Here is a 24956-nt window from a genome sequence, read left to right as displayed (position 1 = left end):
CAGTAGCCTAATTGACAGGATGTAGAGAACAGGCTGTCAGAAAGCTTTTCTTTAAGAAAAAACTGTGAATTCTTAATTTACAGCAGAGAAAGGAAATTAGGCTCTGTCACCACACACCTGCGAAGCCTGTTTCTCCTCCTGGCTTTAGGAGCCTATCATCCCTGCAGTGTAGGCACAGAAGCTGCTCTGGCAGCATGTACAGCACTGCACGCTTGTGTCTGAATAACCCATGTTAAACTTGTGAGAAAACATGAACTACGAACCTACTTCATCCCACTGCACCCCTGAGCACATCTCCAAAACCAGGCTTCTTTCTGTGGGCCTGGAGACTCAGCGCACCTGATATGCAAGATACTGTTGAGATTTGGGCCTTAAATGTTTATTCTGAAGATGGGACTCGGGGTCCTAAGTCCTCTGAGTACCTTGACAATCTGCCCTAAATAAGCAGAAGTGCTAGCAAGCAATGTAATATGGCTGGAGAAAGTGACAGGTCCTTATGCAGAAAGTAGCTTGCATTATCACCTTGTCCCTTGGCATTACACATTCAGCACCTTGCCACTGTCTCAGTCCTGTGCCAGCCAACACAAGCCACGCTAACCATCAAGCAAACACATGGGTTCCACTGCCCCGCAGGCCAGCCTCCGCCTTGGGAACAGCGGAGATGAAAGAAGGGACCGGGCATCCTTGCAAGGGATGTGGCTGAATCCGGCATTCCTCCTTTACCTTTTAATCACTATTGTTCTGCAGAGCTATTCCATGTACTTGTAAAAACAAGATCAGCCTCTTCATTTCCACCTGACACACTTTCATTCCATTAGTGCTTTCTGATTTGATCTGATTGCTCTGAAGGCTCTTTGCCTTGCAGTGCCTGCAGTCCCTTTCATCGCAAAGCACGCAGGAAGCATATTGACTGCTGCCTCTTTAGTAGCCCCTCATGACTGCTATTTTCCTGCTGTAATGAAGGTGGTTTCTTTTCCATTCTCTTCTATAACCATCTATTCACCTCAGTGATGCATGCATGAAAAAAAGGACTGTTTAGTTCTTTATCCTTTTCAACACGCCCTCTTGAGACATGCTAGTAAATCTGGAAGTAGTGATTAGCATTTCACCTGGGTCTCCTTATTCTCTCTCCCTCTGTCTCGTTATTTCCACTTAAATTAACATATATGTTTGCTTTTCACTTTCATCAAAAATAGCATTTGTAACCTTGAATAAGCATAGTCTTGCATGGCCTCAGCTTTAAGCCCCTGGGAAAACAAGCAACTATTCTACTGCCCCTGCTTTGTATTTCTGCTCCTCCCAAAGTCCTTACCCATGGCCCTGGCCACTCAGTAACATCGTTGTCTTGCATCCTGCCATCCAGGCAGCCCTCAGGAGCTTTCACAGAACCATGGAATGGTTTGTGTTGGAAGGGACCTTAAAGCTCATCTAATTCCAACCCCCCTGCCATGAACTGGGACACCTTCCACTAGACCAGCCTGGCCTCTAAGAGGCTGTCATCACCAGTGGGCTGCCTGTGAGCACTGTGATCCATCCAGCTCAAGGTGTCTTTCCCAGGGATGAGTGCAGAAAGGGAGAGCAAAAATCAAGCCCCACGTCTCCAACCTGTCTTTTTATAACAAGCTATAGCGATGTTTGAGAAGGTAGCTCAAAAACTGGCTGCAGCACTGTGCAGGGAGGTACAGTTTAACTCACCAGGCTCTGGTTGTCCGGCAGCATGACAATGATCTGTGCATTGTGGTCCCAGATCATTCGCCAAAAATCTTTAGTCGTATGTGGCAGCGGATGTTGGGTTATGATGAACTCATTACTCCTGTAGTAGCCCTTTTGCAGCAAAACAAACCACATGGTTACTTACTACTTTCAACACTTTCAAAGCATTAATTTAATCTTTGGGGACACATAATGACCCTATTCCATTTTATTCCACAATATTTTCACACATGCTATAATTTTATAATTCCATTTCCATTCTGCAGAGTCCCTGATGTTTTCATTTACTCTAAATCCCACTATTTATCTGACTATCTTACAGAAATACACATTCCACCTAAATGCACCTTGTATTTAATTTTTTTAGGCAACAATCTTTAATAAAACACAGTTAATAGCTTTACATTATGGGGAAGGTGTTAAAATCTCATCTGTTAATACACAGCCATTACATACAGAATTAAGACAATTACAGGCATCTGGCATTTAGCACCTTAGAATTGATTTTACTTTGTAATTAGGTGTTGGCTTCCTCACCATGATATAAGAGGCATTAATGTAATCTGTTCCCTTCATTCCAGGCAGTGGTGCCAAACCCACTCTAGCACGCTCAGCTGTAAGATTAAAATGAAACAGAAAGAAAAAGGAAAGGTAAAAACAAAAAGATCAAAGTCTGCTCATGGCACAATGAAGAAAGTAAGAATTTCTCAGATGTTAACAAACCAAACAGCATGCAGCTCCCATCTCCCGCAGGAGCAGGCCAGCACTTTAACTGACTTAAAGCATTGCCTGCTAACACAGGATATAAAAGAGAATGTTGCACAATATTCCCACAAGGACAAAGTAATTTCAGGAATCAAATTTTACTATAGCAAAGATTTTCACAGCAGGCTGAATTACCAAATAACAGTATATGCAGTGATAACAGGGAATTTCAGGTAATTCTTGACTGTAGTGTTCCATTTGTCTCCAGCAGCACACAAACCCAGCTGATTTATTTTGTTTTCCCTATCACTCCACAGCACCACCATCATTCACTCCTCCCAGCTGGAGGGTGAGAGAACCTCCAGAGACAAAACCCTTCCCTAATGGCTAACCACCCAGAAGTGTGAGTGTGTTCTTCAGCAGAGCTATACACCTCCGTGTTTGAGGGCTGGATTCAACAACATCCTCAAACCAACTGACAGGCCCCAAGTGTCAAACTGAAATCACTGCAGTGACAGGACATGCAGTGCAAAGCCATATAGATTATTTCTCCCCATTCACATTTGGGTTTAAGATAGATCCTGATGACTTTCCTTTCAATTGACAAACTCCATGTCTGTGCCATTATTACTTTGTGCTAAGCTTATAGAATCATAGAATGGTTTGGGTTGGAAGGCGCCTTAAGATCATCCAGTTCCAAACCCCCTGCCATGGCCAGGGACACCTCACGCTAGACCACGTCACCCAAGGCTCTGTCCAACCTGGCCTTGAACACTGCCAGTGATGGAGCATTCACAACTTCCCTGGGCAACCCATTCCAGTGCCTCACCACCCTTACAGTAAAGAACTTCTTCCTTATATCCAATCTAAACTTCCCCTGTTTAAGTTTAAACCCATTACCCCTTGTCCTATTGCTACAGCTCTTGGTGAAGAGCCCCTCTCCAGCATCCTTGTAGGCTCTCTAGCTTGGCTATCATCTGTCCTGTATGCCCTTGGTAATGTGATGGCAATGATGCTGTGCCCACGCTTGGTTTGCTCATACTGCCTGGCAACCATGCAGAGAGTCTATGTTAATGACTGTGAAATTGTGTCCTTGGGCACTAAACACCCTCATATCTGGGGAAGGCTCAGAGGCAGAAACTGAGTGTAGTAGCTGAATTACAAACAACTTGTGCCAATCACACTGGGAGATCTCACCTGAGCTGAGAGCAGTATCAAAGTAATTCTCTCAGTATTATATAGCTTTATCCCCTACCTAATAATTCAAATTCTTAAGCACTTCAAATTAACATTTCACTTGGACAGTATATCTGGCTGACACTGTCACTATTTTCTTTTGTTCAGTTTCATCAGGGTAATTTGGAAAGACAAGACAGCCCGGCCTGAACAAAAGATTACATTTCTCCTTCCTAGTGGCTATGCCTTTTCATGCATAAAACCAGGAGAATTCAGTACAAAAAGTTATGCTAGGCAGTAATCAAACCAAAGATGCGATCTTACATGGCACAACTGATGAGTTCCTGTTCTTCTCTTTGTTGCAGTCTTTCTGAGCACTGAAGCATTCCACGTATTTTGCATTACACTGTGTAACCAGCTGAAAAAGAATAAAGTAGTAAGTCAGTCCTCACAGTGCTCTAAATGGAGACAGGAGGTTTCTTTGCCAACTCCTGTGAAAATGCATTAGTAGGAGAATAAACTACATTGTTAAACTTGTTTAAACTACTCGAGATGCCAATGGAAATCATCCTTTTCATACAACATGTTTAACGGATAAAAAGATTTCTGCAGCTCTCAGCATCGAAACATCCTGAAAATGAAGTTCCATTAAAATGTATTTTCACTGAACACTACATTTAGGTATCTTTAAGAGTATATTGCATAGACTTGCAGTTATGTTCAATCAGCAGCAGTTCTCAAGGAAGAAGAGCTAGAAAAATAGAACAAAACCCCTATGTTTTCTCCCAAAATAAAAGCCAGATCATTCCTGTAGAATCTCTTTTTCTGCCAGGCCTTTGGGGAACCCACCAAAGATCTGAGGGATGCCATGGGTTACATTCTCTGGTCTGCCAAGTTCATTCTGAGCGGCTTAAAGGCACAAAAAAAGATATCAGGGAGGCAGATTCTATTTGAATATTCACCCAGATTCTCCCAGAGCAAAGAGAGTGAAGGTGGCTTTTCCATTTCCTGCATTAGCAACTCATTACTCAGCGTAATTTTACTCTAAGATGGTTGAATGTAAACCACTGTACCAGGGCATGAACACAAGTCATTTTCTGCCAGCTCTGTGGCAGCAGCAGAAGAGAGAGAAAGATCAAATAATTGCTGCTGGTCACGTCCCAGTTTCAAATGCACTCTAAACAAGGCAGCACTCAACTCATCTGTGTACTGGCATAGGCCTCATTAGAACTTATGGGGTTTCTAAATACCTGCGCAACGCTGGTAGAGAAAGTAATTTCTGAAATTGGCACTCAAGGTACTGAAAGTTTGCCACAAGTCATCAGAAGACATCTTAATGTGTACATTTTATATGTGTACGTTTATCCTTATACATATAATCTAGATGTATATACTCATATATATACATATAATTTTTTTAACAAGAAATCCTTTTCTCCTGCTGCATTTTGTGTGTGTCTTGCTTGTGCTTGCACTTGTTTCTTTAATTTAGTAATTAAGCATCTGGAATGTCTTGACTGATGGAGAAGTACCGAGATTTCTGTGAGTGAATTCGGAGAAAAGCCTGTTTGGTTTTTGAATAGCTTGGCACCTGGTATAATTTAATGGTTTCAGTTCCTTGGGTAGTTATTGAGCGAGTTTATCTGTGAAAACAGATGTCATGTATAATCTTATGATACACAGTCTCACAAAATATTTTTAAAGGCATTCAAATAAAATGTAATCACAAAATCTTAGGTTTCAAAGAGGAGATCTGAGCAAAAAATAAATTAGGCCAGGATGAAATCAGCTATGACATAGCAGGGAAAAGCAGCAAGCACAGTTAATAGCAACGAGAAAGGCCTAGTGTGTTTCCTGGTCTTAAAGCATTTTTTATAACGTAACAGAATCACAGACTGGTTTGGGCTGGAAGGGACCTTAAAGATCATTTGGTTCCACTCCCCCTGTCATGGGCAGGAACGCCTTCCTCTACAGCAGGTTCCTCTAAGCCCTGTCCAACCTGGCCTTGAGCACTGCCAGAGATGGGGCAGCCACAGTTGTGAAGAACCTCATTTCATGTCCTTCTCCACGTATATGCAGGAGAGCCATAGATTGGAAGAAGACTTTCAGCCAAGGTAACCACAGACTCAGGAACACCCAAGCCCCTGTGGGACCAGGGAGACTAGCAGCACACTCCAAAACAGTGTCCACCCGCCTCTGCTCACTTCTGCCTTCAAGAGTTTTAATACTGATTTCCAGCAGCGTTAGCTAAGACCGTGGAGAACAACACTTCAAAAGCTGCTAATCAAGTGTTCTGATTTGGTTCCTTATCTATGACAACTGACAGCTGAAGACAGACCATACAAGAGAGAGTAGGGAAATTAGGTCCTTCTGGATGGCGGTGATACCTTGAACTGTTTCTCTAGTCGCGTCTTCCCTCCTATGCCAGGTATGAGGATGCTGTTAACATAAATATGCAGCTGGTTTGCAGATACTTCAGTCTCCTTCCCAAGGATGGCTTCCAACAAGGCATCATGAATAAAAATGTACTGCTCCTAGAAGAACAAGCATGTCATGTAGGCACTTGGAATAAACTAAACAGCCGGCTTTAACCAAGGGGTAGAGCACACTAAAGGAAGGATGTGCAAAACAAGGCACCCATGCAAGTATGGCCAAGTCCAGAATAAACATTTACAAGTGTCACACGTACGACTCTAAGTCAAAAACCAAATCTGAAGTGTTTGGTCAATAAGAAGAGAGACATTCGAGAGCAAAAAGTGACAGTGATATATTAAATTTTTATAGGGATGTAACAGAAAAATGTTTTCTTTTTGATTACAGCATACAATGGACATGGCTTTAAATTCAAGCCTGCTGCAATTTTTACCTCTGTCTGGACGAGGTAGTTGCGCTGTGTCCTGATATGTTTCAGGAAACCCAGGACATTTACTGTGCTTTTGTCTTTTATCTGTTGCAGCATACTGTCTATCACAATGTAGGTACCAGTTCTGCCAACACCAGCACTATAAAAAAAACATAACAGAAACCTATATAATACAGGCAGATGAAAGTAAATGATCACAACAGCAGAACTAAGCAAATATTCCTGTTCACAGGCTTTAGTTTTTCTGTTAGCCCCAACCATGAAAGTTTCTCAGCAAAATACTTCATTTTCTGGGAATTTTACCAGTATGTATTTCCTCTCTTCTGTGGGTATCTCTGTGTTGCATGATGAGGACGAATACAAAAGAAGCCATCATGGCTGTGCCACCAAATCTGGGCTCACAGGCCAGGACAATGAGGATGGGGCTACCACGGTCTTGGATTTCACCTGCCCCAACACTTGGCCCTGTCTCCACTGCTGTTGTTACTGGTACTGGCTGGAAGAAGCCATGTAGACATCCACCCTGTACCGAACTGCTGCTATTCTGGGCCACCAATGTTGCTCCAGCCTGTGTTTGTCTTAGCTGGTGTGTAAGAGCACCTGCTGTGCGCTAGGGATGCTTGCCATGAAGTAGTCACTCACACCCATCATACCTGCAGTGCACCACCACTGGTCCCATGTCTGGGGTTCTGGCTGCAGAGGATCTCCTAACAAAGGTCAGCACGGGCAGAGCGTACTCCGGCACACCCATGTCAGGCCACTGGGTGTAGTGATACTGAATGACCGTCCTCTCGTTCTGCCGCCCTTTGGGGTTTCCTTTCTGACCCTGAGTGCAAAGTGTGCACAGAAAGAACAGAAAGATTTGGGATGAGAAGCACGGAAAGAGACTCAATGCTCAGCCGAAAAACTGCTGGATTCTAACAAAAGAAATCTGCAGCTCTGCCTCCTGCTAGGTGGAGACAGAGTTCAAGGAAAAATCCATGTGGGAACAGGTAAAAACAGCAATGACTGTGACACCAAAGCAGCAGTGAACTTCAGAAAAAGAAATACAGGTTAAACCTTTCACCAGGTTCCTTGTAATCCTGGCTTTGCTTACTGGTTTCCCATCCACCTGCTACTTTAACTTCCCCATGCAAACGCTGAGTTTTGCTCCTGCGTGCCTTGCATCCTACACAAGCCAGAAGGCCTCCGGATGAGAACACTGAAGGCTTTACTCACCTTTCTCAGCTTTGTGTTCCTGACTGTGAAGCGGCGCACAGTGTAGCAGGCATGAATGTTTGTGCTCTTCAACGTGACGATGATGTTCCCATACTCCTCGCTGTTCTCTGATGGCCAGTACTGATCGCATTTCCTCTGAACAAAGACACAGTTGGGTGGGTTGGCTGAGGCTTTGAGCTGTTGCTTTACATTTGTATTTAGAGCTTCTTAAAGAAGTAAAATCATGGCTAGCTATGTATCCTTCTGTTCTGTTAGGTATATATTATACATCAATATATATCATATCCCAAACCATCAAAACCAAATTCTGCCCCCATGATTTGGGAATGTGGTAAGAAGCAACTGCTAATAAACTAGAAAATCTCTTACTCTTCCTTTTTCAACAAGGTTTGTGATCATGACAATGATTCCAGTATTTTGTTCCCAAATCATCCTCCAGAAATCTTCAAAGGTAGATTTTAAAGGTCCCTGGGTAGCAATGTAGGCTTTTGCTTTGTTGTAACCCTTCAAAGAAAACCATAATGCCAAGTGAGATGAAAGCAGTATCATGGCAGACATATCAATATTTTAAAGGTAACAGAGAAAGGTGCTTTTCTCAGAGAGAGGAATTCGTAGCAAAATTTTCAGGTGAAGCTGGAAAACACAACCACTTCACAAGCAGCAATACTCCCTCCTTGTGGAAGGATTCAGAGTCAGAGAAATCAAACTAATTCAAACAACTTACATCGACATAATTAGCATTAATGTAGTCACTGTGCTTCGAATCTTTTCCTGGTAAAGGCCTTAGCTTCACCCTGCTGTGATCATCTGCAGGATGAAAAACAGAGCATTAAGAGAGCATTAAGGAAACACAGTGCAGAACTGCAGGTAAACATTCCATTTCCCAGGTACTGGAGTAGCCTTTACTCATACATGGAAGAAATCAGCCTTGGATAGGAGGTGAATGGGAAATGGGAACATCTGGTCTGGCTCATCTGCTCATCATAGCAGGTCCTGAGTCTTCAGGTCCTGAGTCTTCACATCCCTTCAAGTATGTGGTTCATGCTGGGGCAGCTTCTCTTTAAAGGACACTGGAGCCCTAGGAGCACAATCTCTAGGATCATCCATATCATACAGTGTAGTGTGATTCAAAGAGCCTCACAGGGCTGTGTAACACCATGTGGAGACACCGGCTTGGCCCTCACAGGTGTTGCAGCTGCCCTTGCTTGGCTCAGTGTCTGAGATCATTATCTTCCACTGCTGGGCTCGCACAGCTCTACTGGCTCTGGGATCCGAGTCAATGTTCTTACTCCTTCACCATCCTCATCACACCAAGAGGTTACACTTTAGGTTACACTCTTTAGCTCCTCTTTTTATTCCGCCCAAATGCTTGACTTTGGCTTAAATCAGAGAAAATATTGCAGTCCTTCTGCTCCAAGGCAGCAGCATTGGGCTGGGTGGCACTTCCAGCATATGTAGAGATGAGACACTTGGGCTAACTTTAAGCATGAAGAATGTGGTTTCAGTTGCCTTCCTTAAGTGCCTCTCAATAGAGAAAGGTTCTCCCATGGGCAATCTGGAGGACTGGAATGCCTGCTTCAGTTCTCCTCCAATGGTACTTCTCCCTCTGTGCCTAGAGGGACCAGACATCTATGTCTAAAAGTTGAATGAATCCCCTTGTCAAAGGCCATGTAACAGCAAGTCTTTTACAGGTCTGTGAATTGGTCCTTAGCTGGCACCTTGATTACATCTGAGAATCTGTTAGAGACACCCTTCCTATATTATCAACAACATTCCAGATTTATTGCAGTGTTTATGAACACTGCAAAGTTTTTATCAGTGGCTCCATCTTTGTTTGTAGTTCACAGTGACTGCTGCATCTGCCATTCATTCCATATCAGAGAACAATATGGAAGAAGTTACTGCTTTCCATCCCTGACCTGCAGTGATTTGCATTCTAGAGCAGAGCCCAGATTTGCAGTTCTCAGAGGAATACAGGCAAAGCCCGCACTGTGCTACAGAGATCACTGTTTGTCCAAGTCACACGCACAGCTGAAGCAGGCTGAAATACAGCAGATGTACTCTGTGAGATTTAGCACCTTTGGGGCTATAAAGGAATCTCAGGAATCATCAATAAAACTCTTTGCTCCACACTATGCAAAGGCCAGTTTTCAGACATTAGCAGGCAGAAGAGCTCTGACCAATTTATCCCAGTTATTCCTCCACTTAAATTCATACCAAACTGGTATTTCTAAAACTACTTTTGGACCATCAAACTGCAATATATTTTAGAATAAAAGTTGGAGTGAAATCCAGAAATGAAATCCAGAGTGACAGAGAGGTCAAAACATCCTCTGCCTTTGGTAGGGAAATTATCTCCCAGCCATACTTGAACATGTTTATTCACTGCGGTGTAGTAAGGTAACTCGAAGCTACCTGCCTTTTCCCATCACACACACACTGTGAGAGGAGAGTGCCTTGATGCATTGTGCTTACAGCCAGTGCTTACTTACAGGCTAGGATGTTGATGTATCTGTTCTTGTGCTTGTTGTCGGGGTGGTTGGAATGCTCTGCAGTGATGTTCATGTCGGCCGTACAGCGCTGCACTTCCTGGGCATGAAAAATATTCAAACATGAAATGCATCACTTCAAGAAAATTGAGCTTTATCTTCTCTTGCAACAGCTCAAAATCCCCACATTTAGAGTACTGATATCTTAATTTCGGGATAAAACACAGTCTTCCAGTATTGTCCTGTATGATATGGTCTGCTTAAACAGGGCTGTGTTAGCTGCTGCCAGGTGTACAGTTATGCTCCTCTCCACTTGGTGACAGATGCACTCTGAGCACCCTGAGGACCAACTGTCTCCTCTGACCAGCAGCCCATCTGTCTTCTGGACTACATCTCCTGTGATGCTTTACTCTTTCCCTCCTTGGGAAGGAAGAGAGTCCCTTAAAGGCAAGAGTGGCCAGTGCAATGTAATAAATTAAGCACAAAAAGCATTTCAGCACAAGACTTTGAGTGCTGGACAACTTCTCTGCTTATAACCTCTCAAAAAAGGGTTTCTGACATTTAAGTTTGGCGCTGACCTTTTGTTAGTTGTCTGCAGAGAGATGCCTTTTCTGAAATATAAATAAAATAGAACTCTGAAGATAACAGCAAATACTTTGAATACCACCTCTGGGACACTGATTAACAGCCCACAATACAGTAAAAAAGATAAAAGGTTGCATTCATGTATTTATACATTTACAAAGCAGAAAGAGACCAGGCTTGCCAAGGTGTTTAGAGATGCAGACTGCTGTCTAGTTGAGGCTGTAGGTTACATACCTAATCCCCATTAATACTTTTAGTTCTTAACTTACCTCTTACTTTCATTGTCCAAAACAGAATACAGGGCTGTTAGAATGGGACAATGGAGGGCCTTTTCTCTGACCCCAGAGAAAAGCAGCTATTCCCATTGACCAGGCTATCCTGGAGTGTTACACATTTCAGAGACTGTCTTACAAACTGAATCACTAAACCTCATGTGGCCTGCCACCTCCGAGATATATTTTCTACTATTTATTCAACCACAACCTTCCTGCATAAACTAAACCCCTTTTTTATCGCTAAATATTTGGTTAAACCTCCAAATGTTTGAAAAATGTATCAGTTGTTGGAGTTTATAAAGTTGTGGAAGAAACTACATTTATTCAAATCTTTTATGTGTCCCAGAAATTGCACCTAACGGTACCAGTTTCCCCCAAGGATATATGGGGAAGCGCCAAATTACTTTGTACTTCAGGCTTTAAAAATAACAGTATAGAACCTGCCTAAGAGGGAAAGTCATTAGGAGCTCACAGCTGCTATAAAGATCACAAGCTAAGTGACAGAGAAAAATTATCAAGAGAAATGCTATACAAACAGCAGATGTAACAGAGTTCAGCATTATGGAGACATTTCACAAAGGACTTGCATAGCAATTTTGATACCTTCCCCAGCATTTACATTTTAAAAGTGCAAAGTATACTAAAACCTTGAACGTTTTACAGCTTTTATATCCACATGACACTCCCAAATAAGAATTGCTTCTCTCTCTCCTCCCCATCCTCCATAGGGAGAAACATACTATGCTCAAGGAGATGAGCTGAGCAAAGACAAAGACAAATCAAGCCGAACTCCCAGCTGGCCCTAATAGAATTTTCATAGTTCCATTTCTATCACAGAAATAAAAAACACCATTAAAGTGTGTGCTTCCCCTAATTCTACCTGTCAGCTCCAGTAAGCAAGGGACTTCTGATTACACAATGGGCAGGATCAGTTCAGCTGAAGTCATAACTGGAAAAGCAGCATTACTTATGTGTTAGGTTGATTTAATGTAATTTCATTTTACCTTTTTTCCCTTTGCATTTAGAAATCATATAACATCACTGCTGCACCACTGTAGGTCGCTCCTAAAAGATACCGCCTTGCTTCTCAAAAGCCTCACATCAAACTCTACATCCCTGCATCACTATGGAATTATTTGTAGAAGTTATTAGCATTGAAATATTTATGCCAATTGCTGTAGAATTTAACAGATGAATCCAATAAGGTGCTGTGGAAAATACTCTAACAAGTTAACAAACTTAATAGGGAATTACCTCCCTGCTAAGGAATTTTCTCTGACAGTTTAAATACTACATAGTAAATGTATCACTTTCTATTAAATTCTATAGGATTCTTCCATAAGGGAATTGTTGGTGAGGTTAATCATTTTAATTAACCTTTTTATGTTGATGCTGTTTTCTCAACTGAACATGTTCCCAGCTGGCCTATATAAAGTTAATAGAAGAGGAAGATTAAGCTAAGGCAGTGAAAAACACAGCAGTGGAAAAGAAGGTCTGATGCTGTGAGAGCTGATTAGCTGAAAATGGCTTTTCTTAACACGTAACTTTCTAAGCAATTTTTAATACTCTGGAAAGCTGCTGTGATGGTGGATTCCAATGTCTGCACACTGCAAATGCGTAGCAAAAGGAGTCTGTTCAAGAAAAGCCCTCCCCTCCCAATGTGCTTCGATTGTTTTTGTCTTTTAAAAAATCAGTGTGGAACAGTAAAAGGCCATTTTGACTTCAGCCCTCTCCCTTAGTTCAGGATGCAACTGGCAGTTTGGTACACTGAAGCTGTTGAACAAGAAAGGGACTGAGAACATCCTCCAACTCCACTATCAGTATTGCATGGACAGATGGGGTTGAGAGCAGGGGGTGGTCATCCACACTCTTACCTTCCCTGGTTCATGTCTCCAAATTCTAACAGCAAATTACTAAACCACAGGCTCCCCCTAATAGACGGTAAGGCAGAAGTTAACATTCCTTTGTTATTAAAGCTAAGGTGGTTGTCTTTCATCAATGCACAAAGTGCTGCAAGAAAAGACTAGTTGCAGCCTGTTATATATGCCTCTGTTCAGAGGATTATTTACCCATTGGCAGAAGAGGGAAGCCCGGTATTAGTAAGTATCACCCTGGAGAAAGTTCCAGAAAGTCACCAGCTTAATTACGCCATTTTCCCACATTTATGTATATAACGTATTTGTTTTCCCAGACTTTTCTATTGCTTATGCAATGAAAACCCTAGGATTTCTAAATCTTACTGGCTAGCAAGTCCTTCATTTGCATTTAAAAGATCACCATGACTATATTATTATTATTACAACCCAAGTCTGCAGGCAGGTCTGATCCCAGGCTGCTCACTGCAGCCGATAAAAACTCCTCTCCCAGTCAGCACAAAACTGCTGCTGGCACCTTGGAGTAGGACAGATAGTGTCCATATCACCACATCCACAAACTGTTCTGCTCTAGAGTATTTTCTTTGGCATTCCTTAATCCCACTTAGTCCCTTCCACTGATTTTAATGGCAGCTGGCTAGGACACCGCTGCTTTTCATGTTTAACTTTGCAGAACACATTACTGTTCAAAGATGAATGGATACAGGCTCTTATTCTGTCTTTTCAACTTATCATTGACAACCCAAGAAAGCGAAGTACATGGTTTCAATTGACCGTTAGTTACTGTAAAAAGTGTCCTAGTCTCTGCTATTATGGCTGATTTACCTTTTAATTATATTGTCCATGCTAGTGCTAATTGGAATTTGATACACCCAGGTTTAACGACCCATTTTCATTGCCTTTCTGAAACAAGTTACAGATTAGTTTCTTCTAAACTTCAGAGAATTTCCATTAAAGTGTAAAATCAAACTGCACCCGTGTCTTGCTGGCAATATAAGGTTTGAGCAAGAATTTTTGCTACAGTGACTGAGCAGGAACTCGATCTCTTGATTTGGCCTTATGCAGTGCTGCTGTTGTTTCCCATTACTTGAGTTCGATGTCCTAGCAGGGGCTGAACTGTGAAAGCCTATGAATAGCAATGAGGAGGAATCATGAACGAAGAAGGGATCCTAATCTGAAGGACTAAATTAAATGAGATCCATAGCTATGTTTTGATATTACTTTGATATTTTTCAGCACGAAAGCAGCTAGTTCATCCACCCCTAAAATCAGGTTTGATCTATTATTTTTATCCCAAATTAGAGAATTCTGTGGTATTGCTCTTGCTGTTTATCACAGCAAACACGAAGCCAGCATACCAACAGGGACAGCAGACAGCATTTGAAGATATCCCACAGGAACAGCATGGATTTTTGGGAAAATTTAGCACTTGTACAAACTCCGTAATGGTACTCAAGAGAGCGGGCAGCTGGGGACAGCCTGGAAAGAAGGGGAAAACAAACAAACCTAAAGGACTCAACACAGGAATGACAGTATTTAGATAGCTAAAAATTCACGTAAATAAATTAGAGAGGAGAGGAGGGTGGAGGAACATTTGCTTGTGGTATCCTGCCCTTCACAATGCAGGGAGTGTCAGAGTCTGAATGAACTCTCGCATTGCCTGTGCAGGGCTTCTAAGCAGAAACCTTGGGTATGGCCACAGTACTATGGCTAGTAACAGAAAGCCCAGACAGCTGAACTTCTTTTATTGCTTCTCTTCAACTTTATCTCCTAATCCATGATGCCAATTTCTTAGGGAAAGTCAAGCGGGGAGATAAGAACTGAGAACTCCAGGAAGACCCTCTTCTGCAGCAATCCTTCCTCATCCAGCTTCAATGTGCTGCTTTCCTTTGGTTTCAGTACAGCAATGCACAGAATACCTCTAATTATGGCAATTTTGGGCAAAGGTTATAAACCATTTCCCAGTGCAGTAATGCCTGCTAGTAGCATGTTTTTGAAATAGCATTTTTCTACTGCCAAATTCCTTGGCGTAGATACAGCTACAAGCATGTGTCTGGTGTAAGCTATGTCTAATCTATAAGGGATGCCAGTATAACTACACAGTGTTTTTAGAGTCTCAAGAAACGTGTGAAGTGCAGCCTTATCTGTCTTCAATGCAGCCCTCCACTAAAGAATAACATTCTGAGGTCACCGGTTAAAAAGAGCTAGTGACCCCTGCCCCGAGCAGCAGCAACCATGAGGATAACGGTAGCAAATCCCTGCCGTATCACTGCAGATATGGATTTATGTTATTTTCTTACATTTCAGGACATTCAGAAGAAGGTGCCGCTGGAGTATAAAGATATTTTCAATTTATGTGATGAGGGAGCTAGACAGCCTGCCTCCAAGTTCAGCGAGCCTGTGCAGACTCCAAATTGGCGATGAATCATTACACTCACAAGGCCACAGGCAGGAGAGGTCTATAGAGATTGCACTTACCCCCTCTAATCATCCCTGCAGCAGCACTGACCAACCCACTCTTAGGAAGGAGGGGAAAGAAAATTGTCCAATCTCAAAATCCCAAACACTGCAGTATAGTCTAGAAATTCAATTAGCTTTGGGGATGGAGGGTGATTTCTTGGCTTCCTTGGTTCCTTTCTCAGAGCAAAAGGACACAGCTACTCAGAAAACTTACTGTGTTATTCCAGCAACTGGCCAGGGGGAGGGAGTGAAAAGCTTTACTGTGGGAGGTGGCACTTCACACTCTTTTTGATACCAGAATTCGGAGGGCACATGCCCTATATAGTCAGGCTATCAGGGGAACAGAAGATGACAAATGTGACATCAGTTTTTAAAATGAGATCCAGAAGGGATTTCAGGCACTACAGCCCACTAAATCCAACTTCTCTGTGGGGCAAACTGCTAGACGCTGGTAATAAATATCAGAGCTAGTGAACACCTCTAACAGACTGTGAAGAGGTCCCTGAAGATGTCTATAGGTAAGCACAGTCTGGAACAGAATAGTATATTTGGATTTGCAAACTGTTAGTGAAAAGGTTTCTCAGAAAACATTACTTAAAGACCTGATATGTCTTGGAGCAAAAGGAAAACTCTCCTTGTATAGGAACAGGTTAGAGGTGGGACTAGCGTGCCCGGGAATTCTCAGTGCTCAGATTTCACCAGTGGGACCGTATAGAGACCTCATCTATTCCTAAATGGACTGCAGAGGAGACAAAGTGTGTTTATGATACAAAATTATACAGGATAATTAGAACGAAAGCTGTTTGTGAAGGGAAGCAGAACAATCTCGCAATACTGAGTGGCTGAGTGATAAAACAGCAAATGAAATTCAATGTTGATAAATGCAAAGTGATGTACTTGGGAAAAACAACCCTAACTACACATACATACTGACAGGTTCCCAATTTGCTATTACCATTCAGTGACAAGACCTTGGGGTCACGGCTGATGGTTTTCTGGAGGTGTCAGCTGAGTGTTCAGTAGTTGTTAAAAAACAAATGGGATGTTAGGAAGAAGGAAAGTAATAGAAAACCAAACAGAAAACATCACTGTGCTCCTGCAGAACTCTGCAGTAAACCCACTCATTAAATACTGTGCGCAGTTTTGGCCTCCTCATCTTAAAAAGGATATGGTAAAGGAATAGAAAAAGCTACAAAGGGAACAAGTCATCGTAAGTCTAGAATGGTTTCCTGAAACAAACAGATTAAATAGTTTAGACTTCTGCAGATTCAAAAACAGACGAAGGGCGAATGAGAGGGAGGCAGACAGAATCCTGTGAGGCATTTAAGTGAACAGCGATATATTTTGCAATGATAAAGCTAAGAGGCATCAAGATAAGTTATTAGGCATGAGTTAAAAGCGAAAGGAAGTCCGTTCTTGTGGAACAAATCGTAGAATTCATTGCTATGGGATGCTTTGGACATTAGAAGTCTGCAGGGTTCAAGAGGCAATGAGAAATTTATGGTAGAAAGGTCAATCAAAAAGTATTAAGCATACTGATGCCAAGAAAATCTCTGGCTAGACAAGGGGTAGATATCATCTCTGGCTCTGAAGCCTCTCAATCTCTGTTCAGCCTTGCCACCAAACCCTGCCCCAGCGTTGCCTGTAAAAATGTGGCACCTCACCCTGTGTGCCATAGCAAGAGAGTGCTGGAGCTGCCTGATAGCAAGCCAAAACCTCCTTGAACTGTTTTCAGTAGTAGGCTGAACAAACTCCAAGGTAAAATACTAAGTTTCATCCGAAGACCAGCACTGGTGATGCAGGATCATTGTCTTTGTTTTAAAAAGCTATTTGTTGTTCAGGATTAAATCAGGCCCTTTATTTCTATATCCAAAATTGAAAATTCACCAGACTCAAAGGAAATCTTAACAATTCTGTTCATACAAGAAAGCCCAGCTATCACCAGACAATAAAGCTGGCCACTTGCACTATGATTACCCAGAGGGAATAAGAATTTGTTTTGGATGTACTTTCCAAAGCAAGATCGGTGAGTTCAAAGTCCTTTATTCCTCTGCACATGAAACACTTCCTAAGCACGTTCACAAAATATTTAGCTGTAATTACAGCTCATTTTAAGAGGATGAGGGAGTATTCACACCATTTACTTTCAAAGGAGTCTTCTTCATGTAAAAAACAACTCGACACAACCCACAACATGCTGCCAAAAACACAGGAAGAGCCTCACACCAAAAACTAGCAACAAACACATGGCGGATGTTTACCTTCGACATTGGGCACAGTATGTGTGTGCCCAGCTTGGTCTCCTCTTTCACAGGTTCCACCATAAACCTCCTGACACAGGAATTTCTGACAGGATTTTTGATCCTTTTTCCTTAAAACCACCCTGTGCACTGCCTATCTTTGGGAAGACTGATTTATTCTGTAGTATTGATCACATTTTTTCAGCACCTTCTTGTCATCCCCTTCTCTCTACCTTTAGATATAAAAAGCAGTCTGTATGACTGCAGAACCTAATACCTCGTTTCAGGAGTTCCCCAGGCATGACATGGCCGTGGTACTTTCCGCCTAAGGCTAGCAGCCCTGTAATACTGGATTTTCTGTTTCAGCCGGAATCCTGCTGTTTCTCCATAAAACATTAGCTAAGTCTTCACTGTAGCTGGCAGATACAATTCCAGCACATAGACCATAGCTGGATATGACCAGGCATGAGAAGTTACGCTGCTAGCTGCTTCCAGTGACTACTGTATAAATGTAACCTCAGGGTCCTCTACCCCTCAGCTGCTTTCAGAACTGGTATTCTCATCTCTGAGTCAGTTTAGGCACTTGAGAAACATTTTACCTACAGGCTCTGTGAAAAACCCCAGGTTTCACTCTTCTGTCCTATCACTGTGAACCATAAGGAAGAAAATCAGGCCCACAAGGCATCAGCAGGACCCAACATAAGCAACGAAAGGGAGATGGATGATTCACCAGACAGAGATTGTCTTGTTCCTGTTCCTCCTCCTTACTCCAGGAGGAGATTTCATTTACTCTTTAGGCAGCCAAGACCTCAGCTGTGGAGAAATACATCTGGAGCAGCTAATACTGACTTCAAAAGACGTGCTCCAAATCTTAAGCCAGCAAGGAGAATAGGACTTGGCATATGCAGTGCAATCAGAATTTAACTTCTCCTTAGAGAGGACCCTGTGCTCCCCAAAACGGGATTAGCCGGCCAAAGCCATCTCTCCCACTGGCTGCCACAGCATGGCACTTGCAGCAGGGAGCTCCAGAAGGAAAGGAAAAATAAGGCTATTAGAGCAATGTTTTTCTTTGCTAAAACACGGGCAGAAGGTGTCCAACATTTGTTAATGGCAGTGATTTTGTGACAGCTGAAGCAAAGCCTGCTTAAAGCCAGCCCAAGTTTACAGATGTGTTGCTGATTATTTTGAATAATTAAATGGTGTAAAACCCAGTGGTGACGAATAGCACTGGGGCTGCAATTCATACATAATTGAGAAGAGTGAGTCGCATTTGATCATCCTGATCAAATTCTACTCTCTGGAGAATAAATGTTTGTCCTGAATACCATCAACATTGTTAAATGCCTCAATATTCCTGCTCAGCCATCCAGCCAGCAGTCAATTGAACTAAATCACTTTAACACCTTCCACATTTGCCTTCCTCATGAATACAAAATGTTTCTAACATACACAATGGTTTTTGAGCACCAGACAAAGCAGCCACTCTTTATAGACAGTACCCAAACAGCAACAATAAATGCTTTAAATGATCCCATTAAAAACAATTCCTGCATACAGTCTTGTCTTTACTGCACTAAGTGAAGAAGCCGTAGATATTAGGCCACCTATTTTGGTTCATTGCCTTTTCTGTAAGCGGAGCTGCCTCTCTGATTCACCTGCAGCACACAAATACACCTCCTTTTAGTGGTGGGGAAGCCAGTGGCACAGCTCTGTGCAATTTCCTGCAGTTCCTTCTGCATCTCAACATTTCCTATGCCTAAAACCTTCCCAGATAATCCTGACTTGTGCTTATTAAAGCCTGATTCTGCAGCCTGTTCTCATGCTGTGATGTTTACTATGCTTGTACAATATGGATCTGGTAACCCAGAGGTGGAAATTGCTTTCACTTCTCTGGAATTACCTCCAGTTTATTGCAGATTTATAGGTCAAAATCTGTCCCAAACAGGTAATAAGATGCTTACTTTAAAATATTCACACTGGGTATATACCACCAGCTAAATCCTGAAGCCTTTCTCCTTGGTTTTGCTGGAAACTGATGACTTTAACAGTAATCTTTCCTGGCTGAACAGAGCATGAACAAGGACTCCAGGAATGGACCCACAGTTTGGGTTTTCATGGAAGACCAAATTCTCCCGCTCTTACTCACAGTAAGCATTATTTTACATCTTTTTGGCTGCTCAGGCAGTGACTTCTCAGTGTGACTAAGAGAAACAAATTCTGGGCCAAAAAGAGTAAAACAAGCTCCAGATTGTAAGAAAAACTTGATTTTACAAACAACTGCTTGTATCTTCAATGTTGTTCCTGGGGGATTGCAGGCAGCTTTTCCTATCTAATAAAAACTTAGGAGGGTCCCCCCTTAAAGGCACTGAATCTGCGGTGCTTAGAAAGCATCTGTAAATGTCCAGCCTCACACTGCTCATATCTGGTGGCAAATTGGTATTTCCCTATTTCTTCTGATACATCTGAGCACTGCATTCACCTGACATGACAGCATCACACAGATGTCTCGCAGTCCGTAACTGTTAATACATAATTAACTTTAGGAAAACAACACTTCATTAGTGGATCATTAAATCGTACCTCAAAGTCTTCTGAGAACCCATGCTGGTTATTAGAATACAGCTCACTGATGTGTTTAACGAACTGCTTGACTGGAATTGCTTCCATATCATCTGTAGAAAGAAAGACATATTTAGAGTTGCTATTTGTCTCATACAGAAGACTTCAGGAGAGAAAAAAGCCTTTACTCAGTATCATTTAGATCCGAGTTCCCAGGGGCAGAGCTAGTTCAATATGCAGTAATAAGAAATCTTGATGAATCTGGCCAATTTTGAGGTAAACTCCTTATATTATATTCCTAATTTTAAGCACTGCAATTATGAATACTGAAAGTCTGTTCCCTGGGATGCTAATTTACAAAGTTGAATTGAAATTCAAGGATCATTTAGTTCTTGTTTGCAGTTTGAAAATGGGATGTGGATGGGATGAAGAGGTCTCCTCTCCTTCCACATCGTATAAAAAGAAGAGAGACAAAATATCAAAGTACAGTTGACAATTGCCCCCAGCAAGTTTTCAGCAGGCTAAGCAGACACACAAGTTTTTCTCCTGGAAGTTATTAACGTCTTCCTTTTTACACAGTGATGGAGAATCCAAATGGAGTTAAACTTACTCTTAGAAAAGAACAGGCAACACACTGATTTGAGTTCTCTCTCATGCCAGACACTATTCATAATATTGAATATGTATGTATTCCACTGGACCATTTGTTCTTGCTCAGCACAGTGCAAATATACCAAATATACCAATAAATCACCCACAGACAGTTTCTTTAAAAGAAAAAGCCAAAGGCTTGAATTGAATTAAAGACAAACAAGACTGTTTTGAGCAGCTGGGACTCTGGACAGATTCTAATGAAGCTGGGGTGTAGGATGGCTGCCTTATTCCTCTCTCCTCTCTCAGAAAAGGCCTAGATGTTGTTATAACCACCACTGCAGTTAGAAACACTGCGCTTGCCAAGATTCATATTTTCAGTCTGGCATTTAGAAAACATAAATTGCTATACAACTGTGATCACTTTCAGCATGTGAAATAATCTACTGCCTGATGGCTACTGTTGTCTGATTGCATGATTTTATGGCAGTACTCTGGTATTTATATATTCCATTTAATATTCTTCTGGAGATTGCATCCAGTTTATGTTTACTCCCAGTAATTCAGTGGTGTATTTTTGCTCCCATTTTGCAGCCATATGGTTTGGTGCTACAGCTGCATTATAATCTGGATTCTTTTCCTTTTAAACATCTACATTATGATAGAAAAAATCCAAATATTTCTACAGATACTTAGCAAAATTTAACGATAAATAAATAGATGTGACATTTACTGTATTCAGAGTGAAAGATCTTTGGCAGCTAAAACCTCTAAGCTGTCACATATGCTTTTCTTAGCAAAGGGTATGAAGATCTGTATGTGTAAATGAGGTTCTACTTTGGCAAGAATTTTATAGATCCCTGACAATCTGATTCCTTTCCAGCTGATGGCAGTTAATATTGACCATGTCATTACTTCTCAACTCTTATTTTATCAGGTAATGCTCTAAGGTGGCTTTTTGCATCCGTTGACGTTTTCAGGTTTCAATCAGAACTCTCTTCTATTTTATATGCAAGAGCCAATTGTTCAAGATATGTTTGCAATCTGATCACCTCCCAGTACAGTAATGCTACTTTAATTAACCACATGCTCATTCACTCAATAAATACAGAATTCAAAACATTTGACAAGTGTATGCTCATCTTAGCAAAAAGCTGCAGCGTGCAGAAATGCTGGCACTTTAAGATATTTAATGGTAACATTTTGCTATATAATATTGAAAACGTCATCATCTTATAACAACATTTAGATTAATATTTTTGCAGCCAAGACACTTGCATGGAATGATTTATAGGAAGAGCAGTCAATAGCAAGAGCCTGTAAAACAATCTTTCCCTTCCTGAAAAGTAACCCATACAGTACATTTCCTTGTGCTGTGATAGCAATTTCATACACTCTCACAAGCAAAGTTCCATGGTTATCATTTGTGGTTTTTCCTTGAGTAGTCCAACTCAACTGAGACCACCCCGGATCAAGGATTCACTGCAGCAGACCACTATTGTCAATTCAATTTTGCAGAAGGCAGATTTTAATTGTGATCTGTGAGCCAAAAAATACATTAGAGATAACGTGCTCTCCGGGCCATTGAATTCCCACCAATTTCAAGGATGGGTCTGCACCAGAGATCCATGGCAAAATATGTTTAGTTTTCTTTTCATCGTCATCACTGCATGGTGGCAGTATGTCTCCACCTTTATAGCTAGTGTTAACTCCCTTCTCTGTTTTTCACTATCCTTTATCGTTTCTCCTCCCTTTTTCCTCTTCTGCATTTTCACTTCTGATTCCCGCCACAAGCCTTAACCCAATGCAGTTTCTTACTCTATTTGATAACATGGGCAACAATTAAACATTAAATAAATTAAATAGGAAATACTGTTGTCATATGAGCTCAGTGGGAGCTCGATGCTGCTGAAGCTGCCCACAAAGTCAGGAAAACCACACTGGAGCAAATGTAATTATTTCATATTAGGAAGATTAAAATCAGAACCGTAAAAATCAGAAACTCAAAAGGAAGGCTTACAATTTCGAGCTTTCTCTGGGATAACGTGGTCCTGCTGACCGTGCAAGGTCTGGCAGCTACTGTGCAGAGGCCAGGCAGAGGTCACCCATTGAGGGATACTCAGCTCAGGGGGTAGAGGCACGCTGCAGACAGGTAGGATGCGGCTGCTTCCCACCTATCCCCTCTTAGCAGCCACAAATAAGTACATGCATGTAAGATATACTCCGCTATACTAACCAATGAAACAGAAAAGTGTTCAAGTAATTTGGGCCTCTAACTCCAAAATATCCCCCAGGAACACAAATAACATTAGCTGGGGGTATATGCATGCTTAGCCACAGGCAGCTGCCAGACCTCTGGTAAAATACGTTCTAATATACTCACTCAGCACTCCCGAGTGGTATCTGCTCTGAGGTTATCTGAAGACGGCTGTGACCAACAGACGTAGCTAGATGCACAGAATATGCTTTTCCTTGCACTATTGTCAGTCCTAAGGCTTTGGTTAAGCCTTCTTGCCATCTTAAGACAAATAGACTTCAACGACTACAATTCTTTTAGTCGATGGAAGAGATTAATGGAATCCTATAATAGCTAATTAGGAGCTCATAGTCGTTCTGAGCATATTCCCTTTTGCACCATATACTTTTTCCCATCTAGAAGCTGAAGTGACATTTGATATTGTCAGTATGATCCTCACATTTTGCAAGACTTACACATTATTCAAAGAGAAGAGGGAAATGTTTTAATAACATACCCTCACCTCTAACACTGTAGATATAATTACAGTTCTGTCTAGCTTGGGTTTAGCCATCTGTGTTATTAGTGTCAATAAAGCAATTCTGGATTTATGTCACCTCAAAATATGAGCTGAATCTGGCACCACAGTAACATACTAACCCTTCGTGTTATGCAGAGAAAAAAGTAATCTCAGATAGACAGGGGCATAAGTCTCCAGAACTTTAATATGATCATGTATATATTTTTTATTATAAATAAGTTGTAATAATATTCTTTATAATCAGACATTACTGAAGCTGAGGGGTGGGGACTAGGTTTAACTACTGTTTAACGCTGGTGCAGTTCCCATCTTCACTCGCTGGTCCCAGACAAGTGCCAAAGAGGGCTATCAAAACCACAGAAGCAGAGGGCCACAATGCAGCTCATTTCCTGCCACAAAGAGAGCATGGCAAGAAAAAAGCTTTGTTTAAGAAAACAATTGTAGAGGAAAAACCTTCACTTGCACCTCATTTGTTAAGAAATGGCAGCTGACAATGCAGAATACTTAGTACATTCTTTGAGAAGACAGCCACCTTCAAAGGAAAACCAAAGTGTATAAAAGCAATCAAGTTTGAACAGGGTTATATTTAAAGTTTGGATAATTAGTAATCCTACCAGGAAGGATTTCCCCATATCTCTCACTTAATAAGCTGCATTTGCAAGGTTAAAGCAATAGGGGCCAATTTCAAAAGAAAAATAGGATATTGTATAAGACATGGTGTTTCCACATAATAAGATCTCAGATTCATTTTGATTAATTTACAGCCCAAAAGCTCACTGGATAATTTAGCGGCATTGGATTGGAGTAGATGGTTTTGGGTGAGGAATTAATCCAGAAGGTCAAAGCCAAAGTGCTTTCCCATATTATCTTTGTCTAGTTTGGAGTTTAGCGGTTTCTGAAGTCCAGATGTTTGACACACATGAAGAAGTCTTGGTAAGCAAATTCTCATGTCTTTCAGTCGTTGTAAATGTGTTCTGTTTTTCAGCTATTATCTTACCCAGTCACTAAACCCAACACACTTCTTGTATCTTACACCTTACTTTTAATGTGAAAGCTCATCCCGTTTCTTTGTTAGTGACTGCACTTCAGTCTCTCATTTGCAAAGACACCTGGATTCATGTGCCATAGCTGCCACGTGGCTTGGCCCATCTGCTCCAACAGCAGCCACTTACTGCACTGCTCAGCAATCCTACACCATCCCTTGTGTCTCAGAAGCACCTCCATCAAATCTCAGCGTGCACTTCACAGCTGGCTTCAGCCAAAGGACGAGGGGTTTCTCCCACTCCCTTCTCCCTGCCTGCGGGGCTGAGCAGTGAACTGAATCAGCCTGCTGACCTAGCTGATGAGTGTAAGAAAGGATTAATTGATTTGTGGGGAAGGGAAAGAAAAATTAGTTGTCATTGTGGGGTAGATGGGTTGATTCTACTCATT

The 24956-nt window shown here is 41.7% G+C and overlaps 1 protein-coding gene across 3 annotated transcripts in view; it reads right to left on the bottom strand.

The window, feature by feature from the left end:
* PTPRG (protein tyrosine phosphatase receptor type G) overlaps positions 1-24956 on the bottom strand; it is a 404577-nt gene that overhangs the window by 6813 nt on the left and 372808 nt on the right. For all 3 annotated transcript variants that reach the window (XM_057397343.1, XM_057397341.1, XM_057397342.1), the window contains exons 16-26: positions 20179-20270; positions 10168-10264; positions 8400-8482; positions 8045-8179; positions 7676-7810; positions 7111-7283; positions 6461-6596; positions 5982-6128; positions 3919-4012; positions 2251-2327; positions 1696-1824 (exon numbers count right to left, since the gene is read on the bottom strand). In XM_057397343.1, coding sequence (XP_057253326.1) covers positions 1696-1824; positions 2251-2327; positions 3919-4012; positions 5982-6128; positions 6461-6596; positions 7111-7283; positions 7676-7810; positions 8045-8179; positions 8400-8482; positions 10168-10264; positions 20179-20270 — 1298 coding nt within the window. The remainder of the gene's footprint in view (positions 1-1695; positions 1825-2250; positions 2328-3918; positions 4013-5981; positions 6129-6460; positions 6597-7110; positions 7284-7675; positions 7811-8044; positions 8180-8399; positions 8483-10167; positions 10265-20178; positions 20271-24956) is intronic.

This window comes from Pezoporus wallicus, unplaced genomic scaffold (genome assembly GCF_028554395.1).
Source record: "Pezoporus wallicus isolate ANWC-B61680 ecotype Strahan unplaced genomic scaffold, APGP_CSIRO_Pwel_v1 contig_8714, whole genome shotgun sequence".
In the NCBI taxonomy this organism is placed as follows: domain Eukaryota; kingdom Metazoa; phylum Chordata; class Aves; order Psittaciformes; family Psittacidae; genus Pezoporus; species Pezoporus wallicus.
Note: the sequence above shows the minus strand (reverse complement) of the source record. Positions and strands in the feature narration are given on the sequence as shown.